At 39.7% G+C, this 16,682-nt stretch overlaps 1 protein-coding gene across 9 annotated transcripts in view; it reads right to left on the reverse strand.

Moving 5' to 3' along the window:
* CCDC149 (coiled-coil domain containing 149) overlaps positions 1–16,682 on the reverse strand; it is a 51,969-nt gene that overhangs the window by 22,305 nt on the left and 12,982 nt on the right. For all 9 annotated transcript variants that reach the window (XM_065836985.2, XM_065836987.2, XM_065836984.2 and 6 more), the window contains 4 exons: positions 9,290–9,397; positions 3,789–3,905; positions 2,174–2,346; positions 647–719 (listed from right to left, as the gene is read on the reverse strand). In XM_065836985.2, coding sequence (XP_065693057.1) covers positions 647–719; positions 2,174–2,346; positions 3,789–3,905; positions 9,290–9,397 — 471 coding nt within the window. The remainder of the gene's footprint in view (positions 1–646; positions 720–2,173; positions 2,347–3,788; positions 3,906–9,289; positions 9,398–16,682) is intronic.

Below are 16,682 nucleotides of genomic sequence, written 5' to 3' on the forward strand. Positions count from 1 at the left end.
AGTGCTGTGGCTGCTTCACAGTGACCTGAATGGTTAAGAAGTGCTACTTGCAGTCCTAAGACAACTCTTCTCACGCCCTGACAAGCAGCTCTCCCCTCCCACACCTCAAAATCACTTGCAGAAGAAACCAGAGTGCTTGACCTCAGTGAAGAGCAAGAATATTTTGCCCTCAGAATTCAGACCTCAAGGTTTAGTGCAAAACAGCATGTATCTTAACCCAGGAAAGGAAGAACAATTACGACTTAGCAATCACTAAGCCATGTGAAGAAACAGTGGCTATTCAAGAACAGGAAGACAAGACCTGCTTGTGACAGCAACACAGCTGCAGTCATTCACCACACAGTGCCTGCCCTGTTACTTTGCACCTAATAGCAAGAGGAGGGTTCTTCCACAAAACTTAAAAAAGGTATTAAATTCATTTTTCAAAATACTCTTAACGGGTATCCCTTTGTACTACATCAGCTAAGAAACTTATAAGAAGACTGTGCATGTAATATGTACACATGCTAGTACTGTCAGAATGTTAAGGCTGGATTTTTCTTTGAGGACACAATTTTGCTCTTTAAATGCATTTGAACATGAGAATGAACAATTACCTTCATGAACAACGAAGCACAGTTTAGATAATACACTGAGAGGATCTTACCTTATATTTAGTAATATTAGACTTAAGAAGGTTGACTTCCTCTTGAAGTTGTTTTAATCTCTCTTGAAGATACCTGAAAAAGAAATTACTTCACGTTACCTTCAAGTACTGCCTCAAGCACTCCTCTTTACTATTTGGCATGTCCTCTCTTTGGACTACTAAGAATTCTTTTCCCTCTGCAGTTTTGTGAGGGATAAAATAACAAAATCTTACTGCTCTTGACCTCATAAAACTTTGAGTAGGGAAACAAATTGCACGAGGAGACTGCTCTCCTGTTAGATCTGTCAAGCATGCTGCACAACCATTTCATATCAGTCCTTAGGTTTTTGGGGAGAGAAGCTAAAAGGATATATTTATGTCTAGAGGAAATGGACAGGAAGCATTTACTCATGCCCTCTGTACTTGAAGGTCTGTGAGATGGATGCATGAAGATTTGTATATATGTCAACACAAGAGTCAACTACGCAGAACTTTTGGATTGCAATATCCATCACTTACATGGCACTTCTCATTAGCAATCACAAAGTAGAAAATTTAACAGTATAGTTGAAAAATGGTACACAGTTAACTGAAACAGTACATTTCTTCCTAACAGAGCTTATGCACTTGGATTAGATGGCTATTTCCACATAGGAAAATACCTTTTTCAGGCATAAAGGCTTTATAAAATATTCTATTTCAGGTAGTGCAACTGCAGATGTATTAGAGTTTGTGACAATTTAACTATTTTAGAGGAAAAAAAAATCCTATCACTCTCAGGGGAGCAGGGGGCCTAAATTCATACCAAACTCTATAGGCCACACAAAACAGAAAAAAAATTGGAGTCGCTGGGAGGAAGTAATGCCTTTGCTATTACACTTTGCTACCTGAAGTATAAGTCTCTGTAAATGGAAAGTGTCTAAGAGATCTATTTCACTTTAAGGTAATTGTTGACATTTAGGGAAGTACCTGCGATGGCTCTGGCAGTGACTCCTCTGTCGTCCTTAGCAGAGACCATAAAGCAAATTCTTTTCCCAAGGAAGTGGCAAGAATATCTACATGGGTGATTTCACCAGCAACTTTGTTGGCAAATAACTCCATGTTGACAACCTCTCCCTGTGGTGAGAATTATGCCTGAGACTGTTAGCTCAGGGTACTCAAAGTCCCTGTTTCCAATCCAAGATCAGCCCATTACAACTCACTGAGTTTCTAAAGACACCGAGTTTTAATGGTCCTGGTTTTGGTGCCATGCAGTGATGGGAATAAAAAGGTCTGCACTTTTCTTCCTTTTCCTTGTTTAGCTCTATTTGGGAATATCACTGACATCTCTGTAGCCAAATAAAACACTGGTAATTTCCTGCAGCCTTTCTCAACGCTATTTGATGGTTAGCTACAGCACAAACAAAACAGACAAAACAAATTACCAACATCTCTTGACTTTTATTCTTAGATACGTTTTCTTTAAAGTTTTGTTATGACTGACTTCCCGATAATGTTAAAGCAATGCACTGCTTGTTCTAGGGAAACAGTAGTTTGCAATGCGCTCACCTGTTCTCCATACACAGAGCATCTACGTCGATGATACGGTTCTCATGCCCTCCTAAGACATGATTAAGTTCTTGGTTTAGTCTGTCAGACTTATCTTGGTAAAAAGAGCGTTCCTCTTTCACATCCTGTAACTCATCCAGTGTAGCCTGTAGGTCATGTCTCAGAGTCTCGATCTGAGAAGAAGGAAGAGCTGTATGAATATTTTGAAGTTTAAACAAAAGGTCACATAGCTGAAAACAGCAACAAGCACTGAAAAGGCTTGACTTTGAACAGTCAAAAGTCTTTCCAAAGCTAATAACCCCCAGTACTTTTACTCTATTTTGGTATTATTTCATTAATGTGAAGTTAAGTAAGACTGGTTTTACAAAATTTCTAGAAAACAACTAAAATGTAACGGCAAAATAAACCTTAATCCATACTATAATTCTGTTACAAACATATTAAGCTGGTTTTAGCACATAATTTCTGGACTTCAGGAATGAACTCAACTGAATAAGAATCTGGCAAATTCAGAGGATAAAGAAAAAGTCTGTAAGGCAGGAATTATACTAATCATGGGACTTTCAGCAATGAAGTTCCACAGAATAGGAAGAAGAACTGAGAAAAGTACAACATAAAGCAGTTGACAGGGTGAGTTTTGCTATTAAGGAAAAAGGTGAAGGAGTCCAGTATAAAAGATACTTAAGCAGTAACAGCTTCAAACTTCCAGGAAGAGGAAATGGAGAGCGTGAGAAAAGTGTGCAATGAGTGGAGAAGTCTCCCCTTGCACCTCAGAAAACACTTGACAAGCCAGGAAGGACAACAGAAGACCATGTGAAAAGAGGCAAGGTGACGAACATAGTGTGAACTTGGGAACAGAGACAGCAAAGAGGATCACACTGGAAGAAGACCAAGTGCAGTCAGCAGTCCTTCTGGTGAGCTAAAGCAGCGCTGCACTTGAGTGAAGACTGAAAACCAAGAAACACCCACCTCTTCCTGCACCACAGAATGGTTCATTCAGGAGGAACTGACATTGGTAGGAACGAGTGGGGAAACAACTAAGAAAACAATCCCCTGAAATTTTCCAGAAAGCTGTGTATCGGTGTTAGGGAAAGAGTCTCATAAATTAGATGCTGTGTGGTACACAGTATTAATACAGACTTGAAGTAGGGGACAGCGGTCAGATGAAAGAATTTTTCAAAAAAGGGGAAGAAATACCTAAGAGGCAGGAGGAAGAGGAGACTAACAACACTCCTATAGAAAAAATCCATTCTGAGAATTATCTTTAGGAGATGCATCAGCCACCACATATTGTGATGAATACTTGTAACAGCTTGTAGCTAAGGAGTCTCTTTCATTGAAAATATTAAACTGTCACAACTTGTTGCTGCACATTATAAAAAGAGGAGAATCAATAATCTAGAGAAGGAATTAATGCTATTAGGAAACTCACTCTAACCAGGTGTGCATGTTTAAGTGAGTGCTCAATAAGAACTATTTCAGTAAAAATCCCAACACCTTCACCACTATTTGCAATGTTAATCAGGTACCAGCCCTCCAAACACAACAGAAGCAGTCATTTGCCTGCTGCTGCACTAGCTCTCTACAACATGACAGCATATGCCCATTTAATTACTTGTTCTCGAGCCTTCTCCAGTTGTTGAACAAGGTCCTCCCGTTCATGTGCTGCAAAGTGACGAGCCCCAACTTCATCATCTCCAAGTCTTTGCTTCGCTATTGTCATTCGAAGGAGCTGTGATAACAAAAACAGATTCAGTAAGCAAGAGAAGCCAGGCTGTAGCATCAGAGTGCCTCTCTATTAGTAATAGTGAAGCTGTCCCAGATTTCATCTCTTGGAGGTCAAACAGCTGGTATGATTTAAACCAGAGGGAATTTTCTGAGCCGAGGGCTCAATCCTGTTCTCAGTGAAAAATTCTCGTCTAACACTCAAAGCATCAAGAGGAGCTGAATTAGACCTTGCAACAACAGTTACCAGAGTATAACAAATGATGAAAGACCAAGCAAACACAGACACATGTTCGTGTTTTTTAGGAGTGACAGGAACTAATTCTAGACAGACTAAAACTAGAGAATTCTCAGAAAGCCATTTTCATATGTAAACCTTAAAATTCTCATCAGCAGAGAACTCTTCCAAATTAAGAAAAAAAAGGGCATGAAGTGACTTGCTTAGCTTCATTTTAGTGATACCACTTCAAATCCCACTGCACTACATCAGTGCAGAATTTGCATTAAACGTTGCTAATACATTTGCTTGTACATTATTTTTTTTTCATCAATTTACAAAAGGTAATTCACGCTAAAAACAAAACAAGGGGCCAACAACAAGTAGACTTGGCCAAAACACTCAATAATAGGCTACAAGGCATACAGCATTTACTGTGGTTTATACTGAGTACAACTAGGTAAAAGTGTTGCCTCCCCATAGCCTCATTTGTAGGAGCTCCACAGAGACTAGAGAAACCCAGCACAATAACCAGCCTGACTTTCCCTGTATCTTTGACTGCACCAATGAATTAATGTACATCATTATATTGCAGAGTTTGAAAAAAAAAAAATATCAATCTTCTGAAGTAGAAGATTGTACATTAAAATCTATCTTTGGTATTTATGGGATGCCAGTCACCATAGCTGCAATGTGCCAATTAAAATCCTGCTGATGCAAGACCAAATACCAAAATCATCCTGCCCACTTATTTCAGCCCCAGTTCAGTGCAAATCACCTAAGCCAGCACAACCTGTTCTGATAAGCAGTTCCCTTGTTCAGGGGAAGCTGTGCCCGCAAAAGTAACTGGTTTTGGCAAACTACACTTCCCTTTCCCCACAGGGAAAGTACAAATCATTGAACAGTTGGTAAGGCTGAAGAGATCCTAGGAGATATAATTCCTACTAATTTATTTATCCAAACAAGTAAGTCAAAATGGCACCTAGCAAATCCCAGGATGGCTGCATATCTACGGGACTGGGTTTTTTTAAATGTTAAAAGGCTGATGAACAAAAGGCATGGTAACATGATTTAATTCAGTTAGATTAATGTAATTTCTAGAAACTCTCACTAGTGAGAAAGGCAGTAAGAAACAAATGGAATTACATTTTGAGGACTCAATCTTGTTCACAAAAACTGGAAATGGGAAGGGGAATGCCACTTCACCAACGCCTGCAGCAGAGCAAAACTTGTGCGTAACCCTGGGCACCAGGCTGGGAACTGGACCAGAGCAGTGACTCACACACTACAACCAACTCTCCTCCAGCCTGGGAGGCGGGGAGACATAAGATGCAATTCTAACTGCAAGTAATTATTACTTGCAAGGTCAAACAGTCTGCCAATAAAAGGAGAGCTCTTTATTTACTACTAATTTTGAGGCGAAAAAAAAGTATGTAGTCTCATGAAAAGAATGCTTCTGAAATCCAGATTCAGCCAGTAAAAGCAGCATTATAAACATACATAAAATAAAGTAAAGCACCAATCCATAAAACAACAGAATGCTTCTTCTAGACAGTTGGCCAATCCGAGAGTTGACAGGGCAGAACAGGCCAAGTCCTTTAATTCTGCATTGCCAACGTCTCATGAGGCAGCACCACCTGCTATAAAATTCTTCCCTGAAAATGCTGTGACCCAAAGAAACACTAAGTGTTATGCCAGACGGTTAAGGGTTTATTTCATATATTAGTGCTTTGTTATAAACTTTATACACCTGCCCTCTGGCTGCCGTATTTTTATTTCTGTCATTCAGAAATCCCTGAGGAAAGGAATGCTCAACTTCATTTTGCAGCTAGAGGTTAATGCCACTCCTCAGGATTCTGTGAACAGCAATTGCAGCAGAGTGGATTTATTATAAATTAATGGCACTTTACCAGAGATAGCTCCCGTTTGTCAAAAATTCATAGATTGTTAACCAAAACAATCCAGTGCTGCAAGCCACTAGTCTTTATTATTTTAATATCACAGCTTTTTCTTCATCAGTGTTAGCTAAACTAATTATTCATAAGGGAGCAACTCTAAGCAGTCCCACAATGCTCCAAACAGGCTTCACCGCGATAGCTGCTGCGTGGGCTGTGATCACTGCCATGCAGGCGAGGAGACCACAGGCAACCCCTGCACCAAGGCTGTGCGTTCCTGCCTGCTGATAAAACATGCAGAAGGAAAAGGGACACAGGCACAACCAGTAAATTCTTCATGGAAGGCAGACACCATCGTGTTTAGCCACGGCCACTGACAGCAATTGTCTTTACCATGCTGTCTGCAAAATCTTAAGAAGTGGACCAGAACTATGCGGATTTGCTGCCTTAAGTCCCAGTTCTGCCAAAACACATGCACCACATTTAACACTTTGCACTGCTGCTGCATGAGTGACTGTCTGCTTTACAATAACGAACTGTCAGCAACACCACAGCCATTGTTTTCCATGCATCTTCCTCTCGCTTAATGCTGTCCTCCCTCAATAGCTTACAAAACCATCTCTTTGCATGGGTAGGAATTCAAGTGGAGGCAACTGAGTCATCTAGTCTTCCAGATGCCTCCAGTTTCTCTTATGTTCTCCATTTTCACCCTTTTAGATCTCCTAACTATCCTCTCCTAAGTTGTAGTTGTTCTCCAAGCATTGCGGCCAGAACATGAGGAAGGAAGAAGATTTACAAATAACTATCATAAACATAGAATAGTTTTCATGTGTCAGAGCTGATAAGAGATTGTGATCAATCATAAAAATAAATAGTCTTATATATCTGTTGCTGGCATGCTGCAGTCTATTGCAGTATTTCTCAAACTGCAGCAACAAATCCTTCCAAAGGCTGCCTGAAGAAGTTTTATTTTTTGGTGCCAACAGATTCTAGCTGAAAATAAAGGAAAAAAATAGTCCCGTTAAACCAAATGCAAGTAATTTGTTATTACCTAACTGATGACGGACTTAGCACGATTTCAACAACAAGTAAAATGTCACCAGTTTAAGGTCTTCTTGCTAATCCAAGTGACTCTATCCTACTAGCAGCACACATTAAAGTGATGAAAAACAAGTCAAGCTATCAAAACATTTCTTTATCAATAGAGCTAATGTGTGATATTTAAAGAGCTTTTTTTTCTTTTTCAGTCCTACAAAGCTCTTGCCACTCAGTGACAAAGCCTGCATGAGTCACCCCTGCTCAGACACAGGCAGAATTGTTCATCCATAAGCAGCTTCACTTGCTGCAAAAGCAGCTGTTTGTTTATCTCTTGCCAGAAGTAAGGTTGACGTAGACCAGCTGGGCAGGATGCCCTCCCTCGTTTTGAAGAAAGCAGAGAGAAGAATGCAAAGGAAAAATGTAAGAACAAGCAAACTGTTATAGTTCTTTGTTTTGGTATATACCATGCATTATTTGGACTCCAGTGCCTGAAGTAACCCAGCTGCCAGGACTGGAGAACTGATGAGCAGAACACAATGGCTTCAGGAACAAGCCTAGAATTTTATCACCAAAGCTAGGAGGGAGCAAAAATTGACACAGGAGGAGAGCATTAAATCCCTCAGAGAGATGGAAATGCTTTTTTAGGCACTTCAAAAAACAGCAACCTGACTCTAAAATAAGCTCTATTTCTCATTTACCAGGAAAATGAAGAATGTGTTCCAAAAATGAAAATCCTACTCTAAATTAATCCCTGTCTGATGCAGTTCTTTCCTCCCCCTCTTTATTTAGTGATGCACTATTTTGCACCTTTTGGAGAGGGGCACCGAATAACCATTTTTGCATTTTTCCATTCTTTACGAGAGTCATGAATTCAAATTCATGCCGAGAATACAGATGTCACAAAGACAACCAGCTGATATCAAGTTAATCCGCAAGGGTAAATCTAAACAAAGCCAGTTCAAGCACAAAATACACGGCTCTGTGTTACCACGATCATATTGCTATAAGAAATTAGAAGAGGTACATAACCTTGATATTTAAATATGCTGTAGTTGTACTACCCTCTGTGTTGTTTGTACTAACAAACCCTTATTATCTCTTCAGGACTCGCTTGGAAAAGGCTGTATGGCATAATATCGGTACTAGAGAACTGCAAGGTAATGCTTTCCACACTGTAATATAATTCAAACAATAATATGCAAATGAAAAGAAATACTGGAGAAGCTGGTCTTTGAAGACTTGAGCAAGTTACATTGAATGCCATGCATGCTACAAATTCAGGTCTCACTTGACCCTTTCCCAGCCCCCTGCATGTCTTCGAGAAAATCCTTTGTGATAAACAATGAATCAAACTGCATTATCACAATATACTTATGTCTAAAATAAAACAAATAGAAAGAAAAAAGCCATGTGAATAATTAAAAGCCACATAATTTTTATTCACATTTTCAAATCCCATAACTTTAAAACTGTAGTTGAGGGAGGAAAGTTCTCATTCATTATTTGTTTCATTTTTTACTTCGTTAACCACTTTGACTCTTAAATTCAACTTCGCACTAGTTTGATCTCTGAATGTACTTTTGCATACAGCTCCAGCTGCGAATGTTACACACATTTGGCTTGAGTTTAAATATTTCAATTAACAGAGACAACAGGAGTTTGATTAATACCAAATGGCAGATTTTGAGCAATGTTCCATATAACTTGCTAAATTTAGCAATAAAATAAATGGGGTTATGTAAGTCTAATAGGATGAGAGCTGATACAAAGCTCACTATGTATATTTGTGATTACCTGCTCCATATTTTTGAAGGGAAAATTATGCCTCCCCTGGTTTTAACACCTACTAAAATTTCTACATTTGTATTGCCAAAAAAATTTGAAAATTATCCCATGAGGAAAAAGAAACGCTTATCTGTACTTATTTGTAAGAGGAAATACCACTAATAAAATATATGGAAGGAAGAAAGGCTGAGATCATTAAAACAAGACTAGGTGCAAAATACATAGTTAAGGACAACAGAGAAAAAGTAGTATAAAAAAACCTATATCATTAGCTGCACTTACTGGTTTCCTATATAAGCTTCTTTCATTCTTCTATTTTAAGTATTTTTTTGTAATCCAAGTATTTTAGAAGTTGTGCAACCCATTGTTTTATTTTTCTTCCTAAGATATAAATGCAAAACTCCAGCCCAGTTTGCACATTCCATGCCATTTATGGATAACAAAAGTTTGTAATACCTTATTGTCCCCTTGTACTTCTCCCAGTCTTTGCTGAAGCTCTCTAATCTCTTCTCCAAGATGTTTATTTCGATCTTGAGCTTCACTCAGTAGCTGAGTGAGATTTGCCTAGAAAAGGAGCAAATAGCAATCAAAAGTTAGTGCCTATGGAAAGAAGTGTAAGTGGTGATTGAAAAGAAACTGTAGACTTACTCCTTATCTGCCAGCAATCTTTATTTATGTTGTTGGCACCCAGACTTAATGCTTCATTAGAGAGACAACAACAAAAATCACCAGGGTTCCTTTACCTTTAACAGTAGGAAATACATACAGCATGCGTGCATACGCACTCCCAGAACAGCACACAAACCACAAAAAAAACCCAAAGTTAAAACATCCATTCTAGTTCTGAAATCTTGGCTGCTGTGAAGAGCAAGACAATATTTATACAAAGTTGCCAAAATAATAGTTTTAAACTTGTATATAATTAGATACAAGGCAGAGCTGAGAAATAACTATGATATAATTACATTCTCTAATAGTGTTTAGAGCCCATCCCTAGCCAGTAAGGAGGACACCAGCCGGAGTCCCTGCCCCTGTATGGAGCTGTACCATGGATATCCAGTAGCACAAAATTTCAAACAGGACCTGAGTCATTAGCTAGTGTGTATACTTCTAGAAAATGAGAAGTGAAAGCTAGAGATTAAAAACACACTCACTACCTCCCCAAATAATCCAGGTCAAAAATTATCATTTACATTAACCTACCAAGTTATCAGGGTAAGCCGTCTGGTCCATGATTTTATAATTAAATTCCATCAGCTTGATCACTAATAAAAAAATAATGCAATTTCCTCCTTTCTTATTTACGATATCCGAAAACAAGCAGGTACTACAGATAAATTTATTATTTTTTTTCCCCTAACCAACTGTCACGAATCCACAAACGCTGACCCAGCTCAGGAAAAGCCAAACCAACGACACGTCTTCTGAGAGAGTTATAATCACAGTGGCTAACACGCAGCCTTTCGAGACATTGCCTGTGGACAGCTAGGGGTGTCTCTCACTGCCAGAAATCTGAAGAAAATAAAAGGAAATGGAAAAAGATATTTCAGATCTTCTAAGCACGCCCTGGTACAGCCCCACGAGTCAATATTTCTAAGCTACCCTTACATGCATCCTCTGGGTTTGAGGCCAACGCACCAACTGCTACATCCTACTCCATGAACAACAAGCCCAATTCACTGCTACAGCTTCTACAGTTCTGGTGCTCTGAGGTCAAAGATTCTGAAGAAAGTAACGTAACTTTCCCAAAGTTCTGGAAAAAAACAAAGCATTTTTTTAAGCTACTGATATACCTGAAGACTGCATATACATATATTATTCGGGAAAACAGTGTAATAGCAAAAAAACCCGTAAAGAACCAGTTGCAGGGCCAAAATTAAGCTGCATCTATTTTTATTTTGAAAACGGCAACCGTTCAAGCAATGCAAAAGGTTCCTCAAGTATGCATTGGTAGAATGTTGGTTTAGTTTTGTTTTGTTTTTTTTTTTTCTACACATTAAACACATGTGTAATAGTAATTTATATATTGATTGAGTCAAGGAGCTTCAAAACACATTCAGTCAATGGTTCTGAGAGGTACTTCTTAAGGGCTGTTTAAAAGAAAGGAAACAAAGAGCCCATGCTTGCAGGAAATTGTATTTAAACTGAAGTACCTATGGCTAGTGCTCAGATGCCTTTTTTTTTTTTTTTTTTTAAGAAAGCTGCCTTTCAACAAAGCCCATCCAACACCAGACTGTGTTAGTTAAAAGGAACATGATTTGCACAAACCTCTCTGAAACACTTCTATTTATAAAGTCCCTTTTTATGATGGATTTGAACAACTCCTAACGCTGGAATAGCACATCGTAATTTCCACACCTGGGAAGAACTCAATCTCACTAATTAGTGTTTACAGCCACAAAACCAGGACTCTAGCAGTCTGTAGTCAAAACTCAGCTCCCAGCAACTGCAGGAAAGGCATTATGATGCCTATACTAAATCTTCCTGCTCAGATTTATTTCCTTTAAAACCATTTCTCTGGGATTGCAATTCTATGCTGAATTTTATTTGTCAGTCATATAAATGACTCAGTGTGACAAAAACCTTTATACTTGAGACAGGGATTTTGGAAGAAACTTTAAACAAAGATTTTAGACACCAAAATAAACCAGTTTCATTTAAGCATGCTAAGAGCATTACAATGAGCTAAGTATAGACTTGCTCCTTAATGCAAAGCTTCTATTATACTTCTGTTAAACTAAAACAACCAAGCTATGCCACAGAAGTAGTCTCCAGCAATTATTCACTTCCCTGGCTCAGAGGTTCCATACAACTATAATTTAAATTGTTCCCAGCTCTAAAGGTTTTGGCAAGACCTCATTAAAGCTCTTGGTTAAATGTGGACAGAAGGAGAAATATTTGATTTTCAAAAGTGCTCTACTGGGCTTAAAGAGAGCCAGCCAAGAGGATATGTGGAACAACACCTGGACTTGGTACCATTTCTTTGGCATATATAAGAAAACATACCATATGGTTGAAAGATGATAAAACTAACAATGGAGGACTGGCTTTGTGAACCTGTAGGAATGTATTTTTTGAAGAAAGGGGAGAAATCTATGCAAGGAGAAAGGCGATTCATTTTTTCACCTGGCAACTTCCTCTCAATATTCATAGAACAAACACAGAATTCACTTAGAAATTTAAGATAAGTTACTTCAGCAGACAATAACGCCCCTATAATTTACCTGTGCAACACAGAACAACTCCCTGAAAGTTGGTCAAATTCAACTTCCCTAAATTCAATTTCTTCAACAGTTTCTTCTGACTCCAGGTGAAGCCTTAGAAAGGCTCCTGTATCTGCCAGAGACTTCACTTCCTTCGCTCACACTATTCAGCGCTGACTCCAAAGTACCAATGAAGAGAGATGTCTGAGCTCTGGGTAATGGGAGGGAATGACACCGAGGTCTGTCCCTTTCTGCGGCCTTGTCGTGTCTCTGCAACAAGCCCCAGGAGTGGAAAGTGTTTGTACCTCCTACCCCCTCTCAGTGCAGCTATTTGTAATACTAAATAACAGAGAGTGCTTCACTCAAGCCTCTAATTGACTGTAGTATCAAGGAATCTTTCTGGAGCTCCGTCCACCTCTGGTGATGTTCGGTTTCCAGCAGGTATTCTCGAGGCTCCGCAGCATGACAAGCTCTTTGTTTTACATCCCTCTGGCACGAGGAAGTGTGCATGTACAGAGCGAGCACAGCCCAAACCCCCAGAGACATGAGAAAGTGTCTCCACATTCCTTTTTCCTCTAACAAAAAGAATGAGCAACCATTTACAATGATCCCACTAGAAGGCAAGATGAAAGGTGAAAAAGATTGATGTGAGAGCACCAAGTGGGAAGTGCCTACTGTTACTATATTGGGGAAAAAAAGCACCACAAATCCAAACAGACCAGAGTGTGAAAGATGCAATGGGGTGGGATCACAGACCTCATCCTTTTCCACGTAGATTTTGCAAAAACTTGCGAGAATGTTTTGGGGATAGAAGGTGGAAAAGAGCCTTACTTTTAGCTACAGATGAGCAACTGAAACTACTGACAAAAATACCTATAAATATTGATTAACATAAGTCAGTGAATACCTGTCAGACAGTGACAGATCTTTGCTCACCACTGACCGATGACCCAAGAAGGAAAAAAAACCAAGCATTATAACCCCCAACAAAACAGTAACTCCAAATAGTCATCCCTGCCATTGTGCACATTTGAATTTGTCTCCTGTAACAATTTTGCAAAACTAGCCACACATCCACACAGTGTTATTTTTCTTCACACCACTTTAAAAATGATGGATAGTAACACAGTCTTTAATATAGCTCTCAATTCTGTTGCACATAAATCTTATCTGACACACACAAAAAAGTATTTAAAAGAAGGTCTTTCTGCCTTTAGATACTGCCCGAAAAAGTAATTTGGTAAGGGGAGAGATGGAGAAACTTCCAACACACTTTTCTATTTTCAAGATATTTTTAAAATACAAACAAGCATTTCTATACTGCAGTTTACAGTCTTTTGTGTTTCTTTCAGCCACACCTTTAAACAAAGAAGAACACTGAATTACAGGGCCGGCAGAAAGAAAAGTTTGATGAAACATTAAGCACACTTGATGGGTGTGACTGATGGCAAATTCAATTGCGGTTTCTCCTTCAATGCACTCAGATGATTGCAATGGCTGAATTAATACAGAAAAACCTGCTGTGCTTACCAACTACCACTGTTCACTCCGCGGCAGAACTGCTGATCTACCCTAGCACTAGCTTCCTTACAATAAAGAGCAAAAATTATTGTATTTTTCTCTTTTATTTGAAAAAACAGTTAGAGAAGACTCCTGAAATTATAGGTCCTGGGCATACTAAACAAAATACACTTAACATGGGTCATATTTCCCTGCAGAAAAACAACAGCAAAAATCAAAGCCTTGCCAAGCAGTCACTTGACACAAAACAGGAGAAGAAAATCCTTTCCCTGTCCGAGTACATGCTGCTCTGAGAAGTCGGCAGGAATCCCACCACAGAAGGACACCACTCAGGACACTCAGCAATCAGAATTTTATAGAGCCAATTAATAGAACCAAAAAGCCATTTTAGCAGCACACATAGAAAATTAATATTTTTCCCCTCCTTTTCAACCAGTCTTCTGTGTATTAGCTTAGTGTTGTACCAAACACCACCCAGCCAGATCTAAAACACTTGCCAAAGGCTGACGAACAAAACAGGGTCAGCATCAACTACAGACTCCTTTAGGAGGCCAGTTTTTGCAAAGCAACTTGTTCACATATACCATAAGTGGTAACTGAGATTATCAGTATCAGCTACCAGTTATCATGGGAAGTTACTTGGTAGAAATTCCTTCACTGTGAAGGTTCAATAAGGTACTTCAGTCCCTCCATACTTCATATAGGTTTCAAGCTTTTGTTCACAATAGATTAACACAGTCGAAGAGAAATTATTAACTTGTACTTATACGAGGACTACTATACTAGGATAGAAGAAAAGATGGTTTCATTGGCTTGTTTTAGCAGAAATATTTTAGCTGCTTTGAGATCGTAAGGACAACTTAAGCTTTGAGATAATGCACAAAAGGAATTAAAATCCCTTACACATTTTGAGTGAATGAATATTTATCAAGAATATACAGGTGCAAGGGTGTGGAAAAGTATCTCTCATTCCACCAAAAGCAATCATAGGAAAGGACATTGTACACATCAGGTCAGAACAGCACTTCAAATTTTAAAGAGGGACTATCACATTTATTAGAATCAACATTTCATCTCTGCTAGCCTCAAGTTTACTGCAGAACCTACCTGTTGAAGAAACAACAGCGTCACTTCACAAAACCTGACTCCTAGCGTGGCTAGGAAGCTCTAGCTTTTGCATACTGTCACCTGCTCCTATCAACAGGACAGCAAATTCCAGTGCGCACAAACCAAAATCTCTCCACTGGCTGTGCTCTTGCACAGGCACATTTTGAAATCCATGGGAATACTACTCTGATGCGTTGCCACAGCAAACGATCACACTGATTTCCATCTGCTACCTCACACTATGGAAATCAAACACATGCACCTACAAACCACAGCAAAGCACACAGGCCTCAGTTTGGCACATGTATAATGTTTTTCATCTTCAAACCCTCTGAAGAGAGGAGAAAATCACATCTATCTTCACAGCACCCTTGTGATACAAATACAAAATGATTGCTTACCCTGCAGTGCACTTTATCTGAAGATTTTATCCCACAGGACTCTGAAGGCAGCTTTTGCACCTTAGCACAGTCTAGCAAAACCTCCAGAATTCATTAACAAGAAATAGTCACACCAGTCATTTTTTCTGATGATGTCAAAAACAGTCATAAAGTAATCCCTGAAATTTGTTTCAAAAGTGAATTGTGACATCTGAGTACATTACAGTAGAAGCGGAAATGAAAGGGATCAAAATGGGTCCACTTGTGCTATGTCAGAACATGGTCCTGCCTGGAGCCTCCAGTCCATCTGATGCTCTACTTGCCCCAAAATGCCAGGCTCGTGAATTTATTCATTAGCAGACATCAAGCTGACTGACCAGTATCTTGGTGAGTGGGTAGCACGCTGCTGTGATGTCAATGATCACCAAACCAAAGTCTTGGCTTAGACAAATCACCTTGGGACACCAACAGGAAACAATAACAGAGTTAAGGACCACGACCTGCAGGGAAGATGCACGCAGGCTGTCTGATTAAACTTTTTGCCTGGCAAAAACCGTAACTATCAAGCTGGACTCTCTACTAGGACTATGTCATCATGATATTATGAGGCTCATTATTAGGAGCCTCATAGAGGGTTCTATGGCCATGGGATCCTTTCAAAGGCTCAACAGCTATTTGGAAGACACAGGATACACTAGACTACATGAGGCAAAAGTATCTTTGCCAATAGGCTGGCCAGCTTCTTAGGGAGAGCTTTAAAACTAAAAATGATGGAGGAGGAAACAAGGAGGTTGGGGCTAGGGTAGGTAAGCCAAGAACGTGGGATGATGGGACGAGAAGGGACATAGCAATTCATGAAACAACTGAGCTGAAGCACAATCCCTTTGAGCACAGGCATGTGTAGACAGAAGTGCCTGCGGGACAGCCTCGTGGGGAAAGCTCTCAAGCCTGTATGGCAGAACTGGCACACTTGGATGCCCCTCAGAGGCCTTCAACACACACACAGCATGGGGAAGAGTTTGAAGTCTGTGTGTGGTTACGGGATTACAATCCGACTGGGATTATGCAGAAACGGTGGGAAACCTCACATGACTGGAGTGCTGCAATGGAGGGATCCAGGCTCTTTAGGAAGGATATCTGGGAAGGTGGGATGGGCTGTTGTCCTTTATGCGAGAGAGCAGCTGGAATGCATGGAGCTCTGCCTTGGGACAGCTCAGGAGTCACTTAAGAGCTTCTGGGTCAAGATTAGCAGGCAGACCAACACGGATGCTCTTACATTAGGTATCTGCTATAGATATCCTGATGAGGAAGAAGTCCTAGATGAGCCCTTCTTCACACAACTGGAAGACATTTCATGTTCACAGGCCATGATCTTCATGAGGGACTTTAGTCACTCCAATACCTGCAGGTATCTGAACATACACACACACACAAAAAACCAACCCTTTTTTACTGTGAGTGGTCAAACACTGGAACAGGTTGCCCAGAGAGGCTGCAGAGTCTCCATCCTTGCACATGTTCAAAATCTGACTGGTCACAGTCCTGGGATACCTGCTCTAGATGGCCCTGCTTGAGCAGGTAGATTGGACTAGTTGATATCAAGATTTGTCATACATTTAAAATACAAATATAAGCCCT

The sequence above is a fragment of the Patagioenas fasciata genome, chromosome 4 (assembly GCF_037038585.1).
Source record: "Patagioenas fasciata isolate bPatFas1 chromosome 4, bPatFas1.hap1, whole genome shotgun sequence".
Lineage (NCBI taxonomy): Eukaryota > Metazoa > Chordata > Aves > Columbiformes > Columbidae > Patagioenas > Patagioenas fasciata.